The 20,959-nt window shown below is 23.0% G+C and overlaps 2 protein-coding genes across 4 annotated transcripts in view; one reads left to right on the forward strand and one right to left on the reverse strand.

The window, feature by feature from the left end:
• Positions 1-609: 609 nt before the first annotated feature.
• Vang (Strabismus domain-containing protein Vang) lies at positions 610-8,211 on the reverse strand. Of its 3 annotated transcripts, none has more exons than XM_011505489.1 (5): positions 8,174-8,211; positions 6,101-6,309; positions 4,105-4,690; positions 2,891-3,049; positions 610-1,486 (listed from the first exon to the last, which is right to left on the reverse strand). In XM_011505489.1, the coding sequence occupies exons 3-5, from the start codon at positions 4,645-4,647 to the stop codon at positions 638-640; spliced, it is 1,551 nt and encodes a 516-aa protein (XP_011503791.1). In that variant the 5' UTR covers positions 4,648-4,690; positions 6,101-6,309; positions 8,174-8,211; the 3' UTR covers positions 610-637. The 3 variants fall into 3 exon arrangements, with proteins under 3 accessions (XP_011503791.1, XP_011503792.1, XP_011503790.1); XM_011505490.1 differs by having other exon boundaries at positions 6,101-6,257; positions 8,174-8,202; XM_011505488.1 differs by lacking the exon at positions 8,174-8,211 and having other exon boundaries at positions 6,101-6,364.
• A 3,531-nt stretch (positions 8,212-11,742) lies between these two features.
• eIF6 (eukaryotic translation initiation factor 6) overlaps positions 11,743-20,959 on the forward strand; it is a 21,485-nt gene continuing 12,268 nt past the window's right edge. Inside the window, exons 1-3 of the mRNA XM_011505491.1 lie at positions 11,743-11,896; positions 16,607-16,692; positions 19,126-19,301. Of these exons, the coding sequence (XP_011503793.1) occupies positions 11,790-11,896; positions 16,607-16,692; positions 19,126-19,301 (369 nt within the window). The 5' untranslated portion in view covers positions 11,743-11,789. The remainder of the gene's footprint in view (positions 11,897-16,606; positions 16,693-19,125; positions 19,302-20,959) is intronic.

Here is a 20,959-nt window from a genome sequence, read left to right on the forward strand (position 1 = left end):
GCTTGTTTCAAAGCATATAGTCAAAATATGAAAGAATAAAGCAAATTTTAATAACCACATTTAAATTTGATAACATAATTTGGAATCTACGATTTTTTTATCTCGTAAAAATTGTCCAGAAATACAATTATTTGCCATAACTATATATCAGGGTAAATAAATTTAAATTTATGAAATATATATATTAAAAATATATTATAATGTTTGCATGTAAAAATATTGATTGTATATTTATAAAATTCAAATTCCAAATTATATTTCCAGTGCATACGTTTATCTTTATCCAAAAAGAATAACATTATTTAATTATCACATTTCATCATCAGGAATATTGCCATTTAATGATTATAAAGTCTTATGATTTTTCTATTCATTATAGAGTTTTATGCATTTTTTACATAGTCATTTAACACATAATTAAAGTAATTTGTACACTTTTTTGTAGGAATATAAAAAACCATATTAATTATAAACTTTATGATTTAACTTTATATATCAATATAGTTCATTTTAAATAATTTATCAAATTTGAATTCATAATTTTATTTGTACATTGAATTACTAAAATGTAGTTTAATACTAAGAAATAGTTTAAAAAATGTTTTTAAATAAAAAAATTAAATATATGATGAAGAATCTAAATAGATGTTTCTGAATTAAGTTTTAATAGAAACTTATTAGCTTTTGGAAGAGCTATTTGTTCAGACACGTGAAAATGAGGAAACTGATGAACACTACATAAAAGAGCAATTTCACCTTGTCGTAATTGAAATTGACAACCACTTGTAAGAGATCTAGTTGGAAGTTCTCCTTCACACACTAGTGCCCAATGCTGAGAATTTCTTTCTTTTTCCTTTTCACACGACAGTACAGGGCTTGTACTAAAGAATGGCTCTAAGAAGGCACGAGGCGTAGCATCTTGAGCAAGACAATGTGCTAATCTTTTTAAAATAGTTTCAACTGAATGACGAGGTTGTTGTCTAGTAATTCTAAGATACTTTTGTAAAACACGGGCCATCGAAGGAAATACTGATTGAGCTGCTTCCATCGGATCTAATGGATTTGTAACTCTTCCAGAATCTAAATTGACTCTTTGAATATGAGCAAACGCTTCTTCAGCAGCAGTAATTAAACGGGCCTTACGTTTTCGTACTCTTCTATTATATTCATGTTCTTCATAAAAACGTTCATTGTGACTTGAATCTCTTCGGCGGGCTTGTGCAGCTAATATTGCTCGATCGCTTCCACAACCAATTCGATCACTATAAGATTGTTCAGCACTATTTATCCCATTATCGACATTATAAAACTTAAAATTACTTGAATGCTGTTTTTTGCCGGACTTCGATGTAGGTAAGCGTTCCAAGTAAGGATTATAAATAGAAAATTCAGTATAATATTTTTCTAATATCCATACAGCAGCTCGTTGAATTGATAATTGTCCTATAGCATATGATCTTGATACTCCATCAGGGGATCTAACAATCTAGAATATAAATTAAAATTTTTTTTATTTATATTAAATCTAGAGCGGATCAAGATATGTATTAATAATCGTATATTCATTAAAAAGTATAAAATATATTTCAATGGTATATTAGTTTGATTAAGAACAATAACTAATAGTAATTGCGGATACAAAATAATTTAATTGTGAATTATTATTTATCTATAGGATGTACCACATTCTATATATAGAATATAAAAAACTTTAATTCATAATTAACATTAAAAACGCATATGGGAAAATAAATTTATATAATAAATTATAAAGAAATTTATCTATTTTTAGTAGGTTTAATCTAAATTACTTTTCCTACTGAATTATTAGAAAATTGTTTACTATTTCCACGTATTTTCTCTAAGATGAATAAATATAATAGTTCTATTAAAATATATACATTTGTTTATATCTTTTACAATACAATTAAAAATGTATAATTATAATTAACATATAAAATAATTTATTTTTCGTACATACTAAATTTTTGCTTTTTATAGATAACATTTGATTTTGACTTGGATCTTAATTTTTCTAAGTATTTAAACAGCAGTTAATTAGCATACACTACTTAAAGTAATACTATGATGTTAATACAAGTCATAAATACGTTTTTTTTTACAGAAAGTCAGATTTAATATTATTTTTTAAATACCTTTCATAGATTTAATACAAAATATATCTATATTTTTTAATTGTTATCGACATTCACATAGTAAATTGATAATATTATGAAGTCACACGCTTTGTCATATATTATATTTTCTATTTAAAATATGTTGATATTATAATAATAATGAAAATTTTGAATGTAGATATTTATCTTTTATCTCTTTAGAAAATTGATGTAAACTTTGAAATTTTTAAATTTCACAACTATTATATATTTTGTAGACCATCATTTTATAAGAGATTATTGTTGATATTTAATAAAAAATTCTCAGAAAATAAAATAGGTATCATAATAAAAGATATATTATGTGCATTGCAATCAAATTATTATTAGTACTAAAAGGAATATAGACAAAATATTTACATTCACATAGGCGAAATTTTTCAATAAAGTTATGTACATTTATAGTCTATCATTATCCGTTGTTTCTGTTAGATTATATAACTACCATTTAAATTAACATTTTCACAGCTGAGTAGCAAGTAATACTGTTTTGTTTATTTATGCTAATAGTATATAATTTATGTAAAATGAAGAATATTTAAACTAAATATGATATCATTATAAACTTTATATATGTCATCGTTATAACAATCAAATTCAACTACTTTACGAATATTTGTGATCTTAAGAAATTAATATATAACATTGTTTAGCGTACGTTAATTGTATATGAATCTGAATATTCAAACTTATATATTAAGAAGATAAATTACCTTCAAATAATACATTGGTTTTAAATGACGAATTTCTAGAAGTAAAACTGCTACATAATGTATAAATAATAATGTATCAATGAAATTGCCAGCATAATTTACTAAACTTTTATATTCAGCCAGATCTCCAACTAATGCTGTTTTAGCTGCTTCAGTAATCTAAAATCAATATTAAAAATATAACATAGAATACTATATAATTTCGTGATATTAGATAATAAAATTGGATTTAATGAATATATTTTCAATTACTTAAAATACATCAGTAATAAATTTTATAAGTATATTTGAATTTCATTATTAGCGAGGGTGATAGTATTATTATTTTTGTATTTAAATCTTATTAAATATTCAATACAATAAAAAAATTAATATAAACAATTACTATCATGCACTTATACATAAATGCCGAGGTAGAATTTTAAAAATAAATATATGTACTGTCTTGTAAATTAATTACTTTAATGTAAGTCCATATACGTCGCATGTGTACAATTACTACAAAATATAAGGACTCATGAAGGTTATTTTGGAAATGCATTAATTATTTAAATTTTATAAGTAGAAATTTTTAATTTAAATTCAATTTACAGCGAGATTATTATAATACACATCGTATCAATTTTATTATATTAATTTTTAAAAATTTTTTTAATGTTATTTATTATTTGACAAATTTACAAAATATTTTCCAGTAATTGCGTATGCGATTACGTAACAGATTGATTAAAATACAAGCAATATTTTTGGAAAAATATTGATATATATATATATATATATATATATATATATATATATATAATGATACAATATTTTTGTAACTGTCTTTTGTAACTATGTAACTTTGTCTTCTATAAAATTATCATCAAATGTTTAATTGCTTCTAATTGAAGATATTTATAGTCAATCTTTTTAACATTTAGAATAAAAATAAATGTTTGAAAACTTCGTATACATATAATTATGAAATAATTTTGAACACAAATAAAAAATTGATCTTAGTATAGTCAATTTTTGTTTAACTTTATATATACAAATTTGTTATTTCAAAATAATATTTTATATTATATTATATTATAATGTATGTCTTTTCAAAAATTCTTATTGGAATATAGTATGTAAATTCAAGGCAATATTGCATTCGTTAATACATATATTTAATGTAATATTGAGAACAGAATTAAATTATTAAGTAATTATTTTAAATTTCATACCTGCACAATATAAAATAACCAAAAAGTGCATACACATAATGTCGTTAAAATAATCACTCCTGTACGAAACATAAATATTCGTGGCATAAAAGCTTCTCGTGTTTTTAAAAATATTGCCCAGCTTCCAATTCCAAGTAATGTAACTTTAAATCCCAATCCAAGAAGATGACCTTTACATTCTATATTACATGATGCATAATTTAATCTTTGCTGAATAGTTAATATTGATAATGCATCTGGAAAAAATCCAAATTTAGGTAGAAGTATCATAATAATAGGACTAAGAAAAGCACTTCCAATAATTGTAATAGAAAAAATTGCAGCTATATAACGACTACAAATAATGTTAAAGGATTCTCCATCTTTTGGCCATTGACTAACTCCATCAACTGATTCGGATCTTTCAGATGTATTTGCAGTAATAGCCGTTGTATTTTCTGCCCAATTTTCCCCATCAGGTAAAACGTGTAAGTCAATAATATCTTGACCCAAATTTTCAACACTTTCTTGTCTAATATTAACTGCCGTTTGAAAAGGTGCCATTTTATAATCATTTAGATGATTTTTCTTTTATAGAATTTAATTTCTGAAAACCATGAAATACACACACACGCATATATATATATATATATATATATATATATATATACATATATACATATAAACAAGATTAAAATTAAACTAAGTAAAAATGAAAGAACATTAAATACAATTTATAATTAACTTATATTAAATGCACATTGAAACATAAAATAACTATTATTTTTAAATTATCTATCTAGTGTATTATAACACTAAATCGTAAGCTAAATTTTTAAACTTATTCTCCAATTTGAAAATGAAAAATTTGAACTAAAGAAAGCATTAAAAATTATTTCAATTTCATAAGCAAAAAGATATAGAATTCGAAATAACCTTTTTCATTTACATTTCAGACACAATCATATTTTATAGCGCGGTTGTATAGATCTACCGTAAAAGATCCCTACTGTAAAGTTACTTTTCACGACCAACATTACTCAGAAAGTACTCAAGTTTTCCGTTGATCTTTGCACATGGTCATTAATAACCATGTTTCAATTTATGGTAATTTTTGTAATGAAAATTAATTGCACCAATATACTAAATGATCAATAAAAATATAATTTAACAACTATAAGGAAATGGAAATAATTTTTTTTCCGATTATTGATACAGTAGTATATAAAAATTTAATATTACTGTAATTTCGTTTTATGAATCAGTTAATTTTACACTTTTACTCAGAAACATGAAATTTGATTGAATTAAAAAATCTAAAATCAGCTTATAAGTATGAAATTCAACAATGTTTATCTGAGGATTTTTCCTGAAATATAAAAATACTTTTATGAAAATGACTTTTACTTGGTATGAAATCACAAGATCGATTTAAAAATATATCAAATTGATTGAATGCAAATTCAGTTTGAGCGTAATATATTTTATTCTATACGTATGTACATAAACCTAGATTATTGTATATAAAATTTTTGTATATTATGAACGAAATTACAAATCAAGAAAATTCCAAAGAAAACGAGTCTTGAAAAAATATTAAGAATATTCAATACTAATAATGGGGGTTTTTTTCTCTTCTGACTCGCTTTAGAAGCAAAATGTATAAAAAAAACCAATATTATAAATTTTAAAATTAATAAAATTACACATTTATAAATCAATTTTTAGTTGTTACCAAAGAAATTTTTTTCTAAAACTTCTATCAGATAAAGTTTGTTATTTTGAATAAAGCTACAATGATGAAAGTATTTTATTATCAATAACCACGTTTGTAATAAACTATGTGCACATATCCATGTTTTTATGCAGGCCAGTAATATATGAATTATCACACAATTTTTTTTTCGTTACAAGACATTTACTTCTTCATTAAACCATTGTGAGATTAAAACGAGTCCGCATTATTCTATAAAAAATCTCATGCAAACAAATAGAAGTTTAGTTTTCTTTAATGTACCTGCTTTTTTCACCATTTCTCTTCATTATGTATCAAGATACCCTTTTCAGCTTGCATCCAATACAGTTTGTTCTTATCGTGTTTTTCTCCTTACTTAAATGAAGTTTAAAATTAAAGATTAAATTTAATCATTCTAGCACCTTCCTCTAGGTGTAACCTGCATAAAACGTACTCGTAAACTATATATCTATGGATTTATAACTATGTATCTACATATTTCAAAGAAGCGTCATTAATGTATTATGTTTATACTTTTAAATACGAATATTACCTTCCTGATTAATAAAAATGGAATAAAATAATGACATAATGTAAGATATAAATTGTATATTTTTAATTTACTAATAAATCTTTTTAATAAGATATTCTCAAAATGTATAAATTTGTATATAGTACTTATGTAAATTTTTAAAAGAATAAATTAATCTGATGGTATTATATCTATTAATTTGCTAATTAATTATTTGCTAACTAATTATTTGCTTTTTGTTTAGGCATACATTTGTTCTTGTAATAAAACAAATTTTGAGCATAATAGAATAAAATATATATAGAAATTATGAAAAACATTATGAATTTAAAAAGGGTGAAAATATTGAATAGATATTTATTTCATGATCTTATAATGTAATAAGATAGAAGTTTTAGTAAATTTGGGTCAAAAATTAAATTAACGAAAGAAAATCATTATATTATTCATGAAAACAATAATTTACATTATTTACATTCCAATCATTTTTAATACAAATTTATCATTTGGGACTGACATAAACTATAAAATAATATATATATATATATATATATATATGATATAAAATTAACAGAAATAAAAAATTGCAGTTTAGGATTCAGAAAATTACCATATACTACATTATTAGTAGCATCAATTGGTTAAAATTCTGAAAATATTATATGTACATTTCAGAACATAATTTATGAATGATATTGAAACATGCAATGCTAGTACAGTGTTTAATATGTGATTATCAATTAAATTATTTAAATTAATTTATTTCTAAAAATATATTTTATTTTATTAATGATAAAAATTGACAAAACCTTAATAATATACAATAAATTTATACTTTTAAGATATTTTCAGATCCATTAATAATGACAAAGTATAACTATCAAATCAAGAAGTAACAAAATCTAGACTAACAAAAAATTAAATGGTTTAAATATTTTATATTATATATTAGAAATTATAATTTTTATTATATATTAGAAATATTTTATTTATTATTCTTTTTAACATATAAACAAATTTATTAAATAAATTTTTTGTAAAATTATATAATATACTTTTATTTTATTATTTTAATTGGCAGATCTATATTGTTATATTTTGTATAATAACAATTATATATGCATTGATTTTTTATTTTTAACAATAGACAAATTTCACAAATTGTTAACTAAATTTGTCAACTTTTTTGTGAAATATTCATTTATTAATAAAAGATATTTTAATTACGGTTGTAACTTGATCAATACAATTTTAATACTAATAAATAAAAAGAAATTTAGCAAAAGTCATTAATATTTACATTTTTATCCTTTAAATTCCAATAATTTTAAAATAATGGTATATTTTGTATATCACTATCGAAAACAATATAAATATACATTGAAGTATTTAAAAATATTATGCACTTAGATCTATTTACAATATTATTGCAACTCTATAATTATACCTAAAATTATATAATCTAATTTCTTTGTTATAATCAATCAGTTTATAAAATCATCAAATTTTTTATAATTTATTTATCAATAATAGCTTGAAAAGTTCTTAATTGTAAATATTAATTTAAAAAATTGTATACATAAGTATTATAATTTTTTACTTTTATAACATTTTTCTAATATTGAATCGAAATTTATAATGAAATCAATATTTTTAAATTCCTTAATACATACATATTACCATAAATGTATTAAAAATCAAATTACAATTTTGTCAGACTAAAATATAAAGGTAAATCTATTTGATAAAGATATATACATACATTAAATAAGTAATATTATACTAACTATAGTTTTATGTATATTTGAAATTGACATACTAACCATAAATATAAGTTCATAATTGCATAAAATTCTAAGAAAATGTTATAGATTATAGTCTTACGACGGGCGAGAAATTACTAATTTACTTCGTTTTCATTATCTCCAGATTATTTAAAATATGAAACGCAACCTGTAATATATGGATTATAGTTGCATAGATGATTCTATTCATAGAAAATTTCTTTGTACAAATTTAAGTACACATAGGCGACATTACGCCATCTTATTAAAATGAGCGCAGAAATTAAAATATTGATATGCGTAAAGTTTTATAAAATATTATATAATTTGAATTTTTATAAAAATTTCCTTTAAATTTCTTTCAACTTATACCATATTATATATAAGCATATACAAAATTTCGAAAAAACCGTATTTAACGTATGATCTGCAAAAGTAGAAGCAATTTTATCCCATGAACTTAATAGGTGTCACAGTAACTTTCAATGATATATATAAAGAAATTTCAACTTTATTATTGGTATTGGTCAATAAAAATAATATATTCATATAAATAAATTAATTTATACATATTTACTTTTTATAAATGCGAAATCAAATTTAATTATTAGTTTTTTTGTATAATTTACATTAAAAATTTTTAATTATTGAAATTTCTCATTTATTCATAGTTAATTTTCTTATTGACAATTTTTTTTTAAAGTATCTAAATAATTAAAATAATTCATTTCCAAATAAATTGTAATTATATTTATTAATTACAATTCTCACTGTAAAGCTTTCACCATGAGCTATGTTGCAAACAGATAAAATAAAATATGAATTTCATTTATTAATTTACAAAACAAAATAAATCTTTTATTAATATTTTTAATTTATAAATAAAAATAAGATTTTAATAATCTGATAAGTTCGGATCATATATCATATCTTAACGTATTTTATTTTTAAAATCAATAATACTTTTAATTAACCTTAAATTAAACTTACTTTTAATTAAAAAATATTTCTTGAATTTGAAAGCAATAATTAGTTAACACGTATACAGTATATTTACAACAATCTCTTATTAAAAATTTTACTTAAACTTTAATAATTTTTTCTTTGAATACACTCAGTTCACAAATGTTAAACAATTATTTTTCTACTTATTATGTACTATATATTTATATATGCTTCGCAAAACTTTTATTATATTAATAACTTACCTAAATAAATATTATTTTTTAAATATAATGAAACATAAATCTATGTAATAATTTTCATATATTAAATTTTAACGTGTTAATTCTATTTACAACATTTATTGTTTTATTTTTCCATTTAAAATAATAAAGAAAGAAAAGGTATTCTGGATGGAAGTTATAGGGTTTAGAAATGATGACAAATCTAGCAAGTACAATAATATATCTAATAATTATATTAATAATATCTAAGCTGGAAATTTTTAAAGAGCATTATTTAAGTCTCACATCTATACTTTCGCATATAGGAAATAAAGCTAAAAATAATATTTAAGAAGAAATAAAATAAATATTTATATTAAGTTTGAAAAATTATACATACTTCTATTGAATATATATATAGTAAATTATATGTTAGATATAATTTTTGAATAAATAAAAACTACTATATAATTAGATGTAATATGCATTATTTATTACGTGTATTTATTATATATGTTAATTCATTTCGCAAGAAAACGCTTTTATGCTAAGCAAATGATAATTTGATTCAAGATTTCAAATGTAATTCTCAATTTCTGATTAAATATTTTCTACTTTATTCTTTTTTATAAATTTTTCATAATGTAAGTTGTAAAAGATGCTCATTTTTCATTGGCTACTTATGGATTTGTAGTGTTCTTTATATTTCACTTATTATATCTCCGTTTAACAATGTCATACCGAATATAAATATAAATGAAGAGATACAATGTATTATAGTTATATTTCATAAAATTTTTATTTAGTCTAGTATTTAATTTAATCTAGTATTTGTATTTTACAGCTAATTATATTTGATTATAATAATAATGTTTTTGAACACGTTTAGACTATGTTTATAACCTTCATTTTTAGTCGATTCATTAGTGTTCTATTTACAATTTTAAGTGACAATAATTTATAATACTACATATGATTTTAATAAATTGTAAGAAATATTTGTTGAGTTAATATTTCAATATGTCGAGAAAATAATGGTACTATAATATTTCCAAATATTAAAAATATATTTTTATGTATATTTAAAAACTATATTATTCTTTTAAACGTAAAAAGTAAACCTTAGATTTCTTTTCATACATTAAAATAAAATTTGAATAAATTGATAGTTTCATGATTATGAAATTTAGTATATTGCACTAGTGTATTTATAATAGTTATAAATTATTTTAAAAATATATTAATGAATAAAAGCAATATACATTGATTGACCTTATACAAGCATTAAACATGTTCAGATTACTAATTCATATTATACATAATAAAGCAAATTTTATTATTTATTATTTTCTAGGATAAGAATTTTTGTGTTTCCAAAATATTTTTTAAACTTTGTATATATTAAAAAATTAGTAATATTTATAATTGGTTATAATTTCGCATTGGCAAAGTAACTGGAATTTAAAATTAAATAAAAAAATATACACAAACAATAAATTGATTAAATTTAATGTAATACTTTACATCGGTATAGTTAACCAATGAAATGTGATAACTATAGATAATGAACTATGGTAATGAAAACAAAAATTTCCTGTAATAAAATTTTTTAATTTTAAAGAATAGTTGTAAATTTTATTTTCATATAACCAAAAATTCTAGAATTATTAGATTACATTTACCAGAATTACAACATAAATTTATATAAATGGGAATAAGATAGTCCAAATTTTTGGTTTAATTTTGCCTTCTATGCATTAATTCTATTCATACCATAGAAGTAATTTTTTTTTTATAGGTCTATGTTAACATATTTTTCGTTTTTTTTTAGTTCACATAGTTTTCTTGAATTAAAATACAATTACATTAAAATAGCAGAATTTTTTTTTAAATTATATTTTTGTATTATAACGATTCATATCTTCCAAAAATTCAAATAAGTTACAAAATAAGAATTTAAGTATTGCAAATATACAATAGGAAAAATACAAAATAAATTTAATATTGGTAATACACAGATGAACTGTATATTTTTAAAGCTGCAAAATTATCAATGATATAAAAAATTCATTTTTTTGTATTAATTCTACGTTTAACTTTACATTTTTAAAGTATAATAAAAAATTTTAATAAATAAAATTACGATAAAATATTTATTAATCTGAAATAAATATTTCTCCAAGAAACAATATGCAACAATTAGTACAAGATTCTGTTAAATACCATATTCAAATAGTACAGATTTACATCTGCCAGCAACTGAAATTACTATCGCGCATGCTTCAAATGTACTTGTATCATTCTGCTTTAAGCTATTTCTGTAGCAACCTACGTTTACTCTAATAAAATTTTTAGTCTATGATAAAAAAATTAAATTAAATTTTGTTGGTTGGAATTGAATAACCTGATTAATTTTAGTATTGAGTTTTTTTTTCAATTTGTTAATTATTTTATAAATTCAGCCATTTTATTTGATAGTAATATACGTTATGGCTGTGCGTGTGCAGTTCGAAAATAATAATGAAATTGGAGTATTTTCCAAATTAACAAATTCTTACTGTCTAGTAGCAATAGGTGGTTCCGAAAATTTTTATAGGTACTATTTTTAATTTAAATATTTTTTAATAATGTATGCAAGTATAAAATATATTTTTCTTTTATAGATACAAATTTATTATGTTTCTTTTTCTTAAAATACTATTTGTTAAATTGTTTATATTCTTTCATATTTATTTAATTATATATACATAGTTACATTAATGTTTTTCTTTAGATATCAACCTATTATATAAAAAAATTAATAGAAATTATTTTATTGATAGAAATGTTTACATTTTTCATTGATTTAATTTTACAAATTACAACTATTTATTTATATTAACGATTGAACTTTATAATCGATTTAAATAAAGTTTTAATTAGTATTTATTAAATTATAATTATATACAAATGTTAGTTTTAAATAAAATCAGTTTTAAATATTAAAACTTCTTAATCGCGATTGAATATAAAATTTATATATACACAACTTGATTTTGATATATTATCTATAACTATGAATTTTTATGCTGATTAAAATATATATATGAATTAGTTTAATATAACTAATTATTATCATTTTATTATTATACTATTATTATATTATTTATTAAAATAATTCTTTTTAATATATTTTTAATATTGAACAATTTTGAGTATCATTTCAATAGCTTTAAAAATTATATGTAATAGATATCTATAATGAATAAAATAAACTGATCCAAATAAAATATATTTTTTTAAATACAAAGAATATTTTATATGCTAATTTGTGATATTTAAATAAGTACAGTTATTAATTTACTTTATATTTAACATTCCAAAAACTTTAACTATAAACTTTTAAACAAATATAAGTAAATGTATTCAGATTTTAAAATCTTTTCATAAACATTTATATTTTTCAACCTTCATATTTCAACTATTATTAAGAGTTTTAAATGCGCTTGTAAAATTAAAAAATTTGTAATTACTAGAATATGAAAGTGTTGATGGTACTGGATTGGGGTATAAAGGCTAGCATTTATCTAGTAATATCGTGTTCTAATATTACTAGATTTACTTATGAACTTTTCTTGAATTTACTTTTATTATGAATTTATACAAGACATTCTTTAATCTAAAAATTACATAATTTATATAATTCAATGTTATTTTAAATAAATTGGTGAATGTATTTATATATTGACTAGATAAATATTGATATTAAAATTAATTTAAATATTGATTAGTTATTATATTCAAATAAAATTAATTTTTCAGTTCGATTTTTTTTTGTGTGTGTAAACAAAAAGTAAATTTAATTTAAATCATTAAATCTTGACGAAAAGTATAATTGTTTTTGTTTAAGATTGTAAAATTATCATTTTAATATCACTAAAAACTTAATTTTTATATGAAAATATTATTTTCAATTATATAAAAATATAAATATATTTTACCCATTTAAAAAATTGTCAATTATGTAGATCAAATTATGAATAGATACAAAAATATTAAATAAAACTCTGTTCATTTTTTTAATGTAATATAATATAATCTATTGTCAACCTTAAATTCATTAAATAGAAATAAGGCCAAAAAGCAAAAAAGTGTTTAATTAATGTATAATTTTTAGACCCCGTTAGGATTAGAGTACAATAGGGATAACAATTCATTTCTTCTAATCTGAATTTACATGCATTGCTAATACAGCATTAATATGTTCAGAATTTAACATTTCGTATTGAACATTATATACTTATACATGTTTTACCATTAAAATTGTACATAAGACAAAAAGAATTAGATTATACATACATACAAAATTTGAAAATTTTGCATTAATAAAATTTGTGGAATATAATGTAAGTCTTAATCATATCACTTCAGAAATCTATATTATGTAGATTACAAAGTTTATTCATAATCTCAACTTATCCTAAATAAATTTATAAAAATATCAACGAATATAAATATTCAACCATTTCAAATTTTTGTACAAGTCAGTAAATATATATTTGATCACTTCATTGATTGTATTCCTACTTGTGTACAAGTTAACTGCCGAAAAAATATTTTATTGAAAAATAGATGCCCTATTCATTTAACTTCGAGCATGTTTAAGATTAGACTAAAAAACTCCCAGTGATGTTTGGTGGGAGAATTGCTGGCAAGAGGAAGAGAATGGCGCATTTATTCAATATTTAGGAAATAGCGTATCTTGGTATTTTTTTTTCTTTATTTACAAACTACACAATAAAGATGATTCTAAGATGGTGTTGAGATTCTGTAAGATTTTCGTTCCTTAGTGGTTTCACATGGAGATAGCGTACACTACAAGTCAAGGTTGAAGGTTGTAAAGTTCCGGGTCCTCTTGGTGGAAATTACTACACTGAGAAATGCATGGGCGTAAATTCTTGACACTCCTTGTATAGTGCCACGTATGACCCTTAATCCGGAGTAATCCGATCGGTACGTCTTAGTGCTTGAATCCAGGGAACAGGCCCGTATACAGCGACGTTTAATACAAAAATTCAAGTTTCAATTTCGACTTTCAATTCCGATCAGACTTACAGTTCCGATCATAGTGACGTCGTAGTGCTTGAATTTAGAGAACAGATCCGAATACAGCGATGTTTAATACAGAAATTATGTTTTACCAACTTGCGTGTTGAGTGCGTATGTGGTCCGCTTCTTATTTAATATTCACTCTTGGAATACTACCAACACTCTTGACTACTTAACTGTGGTACACTTAAATTAGTTATAAATTATTTGGCTTCACTGTTGGCTTACGATTTTATTCTTGCTGAATCTGGTTGAAGTATGTGTGTATATTAGTAAAACTGACTGACTGACTGGTATACGGCTGAGTTTCGTGAGCAATAACTGATGAGTGAATGGTTGGTAAAAATACAGTGAGCACACAAGCGTTATGAGCTGCTCTTAAATATTCGCGTGGCAGTTTATAATGCTAGCAACAATGCATGCCCTTGTTGCTAGGCCGAAAGTTTTGATGATGTCAGAAACTAAGCTCTAGAATATTCGATAAGTGCAGAAGGACACTGCCTTGGAAGGTTCGAGAATTTTCAATCGACGTTGCTATGCGGAAATATTGTAGGACACTAGAAAATAAGGCGTACACTATTCGAGAATTAGCAGAATCAATGTTTACGGGAATTGTTCCAATCTCGAACAGATCATTATATAGTGAAAAGAATTCATTTAAAATGGTAAAATGGGAGATTTATAATTATGTTTTTATTTCGAAACAAATTTGAAGCTATTATAGGAGATACAGCTTCAATTTTATTAAAAATTCTATTCAAAAGGTACATATAAGGGTTCTTTCAACACCCTTCAGAACAATTTTATATTATTTTAAGATACCATTTTTATTCTGCGCATTCTCAACGTCGATATTTTAAATTAAATTATGATATTATAAAATGTTTGACATTTTTCTATTTTTTATTGAGATTTATGATATATGAAACGATTCTTTGGCATCGAACCAACTTCTTTCTAAATAACATATACTTTATATTCACATATTATACAATCTGCAAGCTTTTTCAATTCTCAATTTAGCAAGTATACTTGCGAATATGTGAAAAATAAAAAGATTAAAGTATATCTCAAAAACCTTTAGGAAATAGTGAATTTGTATTAATAAATTTATTGGAATTGTACGAATACCGTTAAACAAACTTTCGAAAATGGTAATTTTTAAGTTAATTGGGATTAAGATAATTAAAAAAATATGAATGGTCTAAATTTATTTGAAGTTAGTTTGTAATATAAGTAGATTTAAAAATCATTAACTAAAAATATAATTAAAGTTTGTTGTTGCTGAATTGAAGTTAAACGTATTATATTCCTCTTAAAATCATAGAAACATATCGATTATACCTCAAATAAATCCTAAGAAATAAAAAAAAATTATGTGTTTATTGCTTTATTTTTTCTACAGCAATCAAACTATACATTTGGAATTGGTATATGGTTATACATTTACAAGTAATATTTTACCTTTTTATATTTTTAAATATGTTTCGTAAAATAATCTACAATCCTAATACAATAACGGTACAAATTTGATATAATCTGAGTGATAAGTGCTTAAATTCTTCTCATCTATTTTACCTTTAAATAAGAAATTTCCTTTTAAAGAAAGGTAGAGAAGTTTTATATTCCAATACAGACTTTTTATTAATAATTGTTGATATCTTATTTATGATGCAGAGTTTTGTATTATATTTTAACAGATTATAATCTTAATCATTTCATAGACATTAATTTCTTTGTAAACATAATCAATATGATGAATAATGACATTTTACTTACGAATTAAAAGAAGGCAATCTATTATTATTATTATTTAAATGTAAGGATAGATTATTTAGTATAGTATGAATAATAATGATTAATTATTATAATTATTCATTTATTTATTTGATTAATTCTATTATAACAGACAATCGGATTCAAATTCCTTTTTGAATTTATTTAATGCGTTTACTTATTAAACCTTATTTTATAACTACAGCTTAATAATTTTATATAATTGTTTATATTATGTATTTTTTAAAATAAATATATTTTCTAATTTTATAAAGTATTAAGTTTATTGATTTTGAACGCTGTACCATCTGGAATAAATTAGCTGTATTTGAATAATTTTCAATTAAATTAAATAAAATTAAACAAAATTACAAACAAAAAGATGAAAATATGAAATAAAAATGAACAATAATATAATTTTCTTTATCTATTATTATTATAGTGTCTTTGAAGGAGAATTAGCTGACTCTGTACCAGTCATTCACACATCTATAGCTGGTTGCCGAATTATAGGTCGCTTGTGCGTGGGTATGGAATGTATTACAACATTATTAAAACTTAAGTATTATTTCAAAGTTGTCATTAAAAATATTAAACAGAAAGTTATAATCTATAAATTATAACTTTCTATTTATATTATATAAACATTATTATGAAAAAAATTATATTATTTATGTATACAATATTTTATTTGTATTAATAACCATTTTTTGTTATTAAATATATCTACTTATTACAATTCAATGTCTTCGAACAATTCAATGAATTCAATTCAATTGTAATTTGATTCTTTGAAAATTATGTTTTCATTATACATAATATATAATTAATTTGTATAAATTATCAATATGCATAAGCATTTTCATATTAAAATTTTTTATGAAAAATATTAAAAAATTGTATTCATATCTTTGCAATCTAAACTAAAAACTAATTAATTTTATAATCATAATTATAGATGTTAATTATGTTTAAATAGTCTTGCTATTAATTAAGCTCTGGGTTTTTTTTTAACATTATTAAAACTTAAGTATTATTTCAAAGTTATCATTAAAAATATTAAACAGAAAGTTATAATCTATAAATTATAACTTTCTATTTATATTATATAAACATTATTATGAAAAAAATTTTATTATTTGTACTTGTTCGGGATTGATGCAGTTCCATGAATTTCAGAAAAAATAGGTCATACGCGCACTCGGGCGAATGTTTATAAACAAAACTCGACAAGTCCGAGCAAGTTTTACGATCTGAAATCTAATATACCATCAGATCTCACAAAGGAAGAACACCGACGAAACTTCTAGAAGCTTCGTTTTCTGACGCCACAAGGAATTTTCTGGAAAAGACTCGCCGCGGCACTGTTGCTGGCGTTGCATCCGCTGCATGCATATTTAAGTGCAGCTCGCCATGTGGCGACGCTCATTGTAATATTACTTCGCGCTCACTCAAGTGTCATTGCCGATCAGTGTTTTAGTATACTGTGACGACGACACGTGGCCATATATTCGGCAGCATAGTTAAGAATACACGCGCGCATAAGAATAAGAAATCGGAAGATTAAATAGTGATTACAGTGAAGCCAATGGAATAGTAATCAAGGGGTCATTAATTACGCAGCAATCACCACACCTTGCCAGCAGTTTACAAGGTACATCCTTTTATATTAATAAATTAATTAGTCACACCTCGTACAAATATAAGTCAGGCAAACTCAGGCTCTGTCAAAGAACACTTCGAAACCGTACAGGTCCATAAGAGTCGATAGGGCAAACTTACGCTCTTTCGAAGAACACTTCGGAAGCATACAGGCCCGCTAGCAGAAATAGGGCACACTTATGCTCTCTCGAACTAACACTTCGACATCGTACAGGCCCTCAACAGCTGACACAAGTGTCGCTATGCTTTAAGCACATTGTCAAAGAAGGACAACAACAGATCGACTAATAGACTATAAATACAGATTATTACATCCTTCAAGAGTTAGAAATCTTACCATTAACCACTCTTACCTGTGACTAGATTATTCTACTGTCCCCATAAATAATTAAAGACATAATTGATTACTTAATAAATTCCATTAAACATCTTACACCATATCAAGTATAGTTATTCATACATCAAGCATACTTGATTCAAACACCATCTTCTCATGCTACCTCACAAGCATGATTGATTGACTACACCAGCTGATATTTACTACATCAGCATTACCTCAACTTCAAATACTCAGTCATATCCATAGAGTCTTCAATAATCAAGAATACAAGAGCACACTCTCATTATCTCAATAGAATAATCTTTCTCTACGCAACATACAATATTAATTATAATTATTTACAAATAATAAACATTGTTTTACTAAATACATGATATTTTTCAGCCTTGTCAATTATTATTTCCTTTAAAGTTATCCTGTCGAGAGACTAATCCACTGAACTATTGAATTGGTACTTCGATCCATAAACTAAACCTTTAAAATCGAACAATACTTGAACAATTACATTAATAAAAAAGGCATGTTCTTTAAATTAAATTTATGTGAATATGGTATTGTTTCAAAATGATTGAATAATCTTTTATCTATAAATGAATTATTAAAAAACGTATATTATTGTACAAGAAAACAGCTTAAAAATCTTTATTCATATAATAAAAAATGGTCTTTTTTAATTATAACGATTCAAGACTTGTAGATATTGTATAATGTTTTTAAATAAGGCTGAATATGATGTATTTTCATACTTCGATATATTCCTTACATTTCTCCTTTGTAATCACACAAAGTACAAAACTTTAGAATGTGTTAAATGCTATTGAATACAGCAAACCCTACCCAAACTGGAACTGATTTTAAGATCCTAATAACTTAATGAGGGACATGCGTAATATTGTTCAGTTAATTAAAGTTTTAGATTATAAAATATTTCAGATATAAACTTATTTAAATATTTATAGGTAACAAAAATGGATTACTTGTACCGAATACTACTACAGACACCGAATTACAGCATATTAAAAATTCTATTCCTGACAATGTTAAGATTCATCGAATTGAAGAAAGACTATCAGCATTAGGAAATGTAATTGCTTGTAACGACTATGTGGCTTTGGTGCATCCTGATTTGGATCGAGTGAGATGGATATTCTTAATATTTTATTTTAATAATTTAAACAGAAATTTGGTAACAAATTTGATTATATATGTTTTGTTTGATAATTATATATAAATTTGATGTTATTTATTATATTACTGTATTATATGACTGTATTATTACATATCTCAATTTTTGGTATTAATGGTAAATTTACCACGTAAACTATTAAATTAATATAACATAATATTTTAATATTAATGTTCTAAAATATTGTTGACAATTCGGTATACGGAATCATTGAGAGAATACATTAATAAAACGATTAAAATATTTTTGAGGTGTAGAATGGCTAGATGAAATTACCTTATAGCAAAAACCAAACAACTTATTTGTAATTGTAGTTATTTACTTGTATTTGCTGAATTTTACATCCTAACAAATTTACAATGACTTATTTCCTTTTTAATTCATGACAAAAATTCAAAAGCATTAGTATTTTTGTCGCAAAATTTTATTCTTTTATAATCACTAAAGCAAGAATATGTAACGAATTTAAACTTAATATCGTAATTTTTTATAAATTTTTATAATGGTTCAATGATTCAATTATAAAAATATATTTTATAGATTTTTATATACAATAAATATGATTAATATTTGATTATGAAAGAAGTTGTTTTGATGATAATTAAGCACTTGATGAATATTTCAAAATCAATTAACACGTCAATTACAAACTTACTGCCAATCTTATGAACGATGTTTTATTATGAATATGCTATTTATAGATAATTATTTTTTATGTAGGTAATATACACAAATTTTTATGGTAGATGTATCATACAAATTATAAGTTATGCATCCTATTTAGTGAATAAAAGAAATAATTAACGTCATAAAAAATGTAGTGTAAAAATGAACGATAGATGTTTCTAATATATTTTAATTTTTATTTTTGAAGTAATTATATGCATCAGAAAAGTTATGCGTACAATTAAAAGAAGTTAAATTAATTTTACTTAAAACTAAATACATATACGTAAAACCCAAATTAATCGAGCTATTCATATTATATCGTATACATATTATAAAATTATATTGATATTTTAGAAGATTAAAATAGATATATTTTTAGTCGAGCAATACTCTTGATAGTTTTATTTGTGAAAAGAATTTCGACCCAAAGGTGAAATATCCTAAAAAACTTTAAAAACTCTGTTCGCCTATAAAACTATGTCAACATTTCACGCTGAATTGTATTATATATCATGAAAAGTGGCCAAGCTATCTGTTCGGAAAATAATCCCACAATTTGACTAGTCAGTCAAAACGTGCAATAATTAACGTAGAACAATAAAACCCACTAGATGTTATGTGGGGTTGCCGGGAAAGTAAAAGGTGAATGCACTGATTAATAATTAACACATGTCTTTATTATTTCTATTTATTTGAATTGATTTACAAAAGGGTGAATTACAGACGAACTTTATATTTCTTGATAATCTTGTGGTGTTGAAATATATTTACGATGAATGAAGCAGGTTATAATCTATTGAATATTATCGCTAAGAGGTTATCATGATTGTAGTGCTCTGATCGAACACTGGAATGCCATTGTGTTTATCTTAACACGTGTGTAGTTGCCTTTAAATATCGGTCGTAAGAGAGCCGAGATGGAGGTTATGCGAAGCTGT

Source organism: Ceratosolen solmsi, unplaced genomic scaffold (genome assembly GCF_000503995.2).
Source record: "Ceratosolen solmsi marchali unplaced genomic scaffold, CerSol_1.0 scaffold90, whole genome shotgun sequence".
Taxonomy (NCBI): Eukaryota; Metazoa; Arthropoda; class Insecta; order Hymenoptera; family Agaonidae; genus Ceratosolen; species Ceratosolen solmsi.

Excerpts from the sequence above, each read along its gene's own strand:
- Vang (XM_011505489.1), bottom strand. The coding sequence starts at position 4,647 with ATGGCACCTTTTCAAACGGCAGTTAATATTAGACAAGAAAGTGTTGAA. Across the intron at positions 3,050-4,104 it reads GGTTATTTTATATTGTGCAG|ATTACTGAAGCAGCTAAAAC; the intron begins GTATGAAATTTA and ends TATTGATTTTAG. Across the intron at positions 1,487-2,890 it reads AACCAATGTATTATTTGAAG|ATTGTTAGATCCCCTGATGG; the intron begins GTAATTTATCTT and ends TTTATATTCTAG.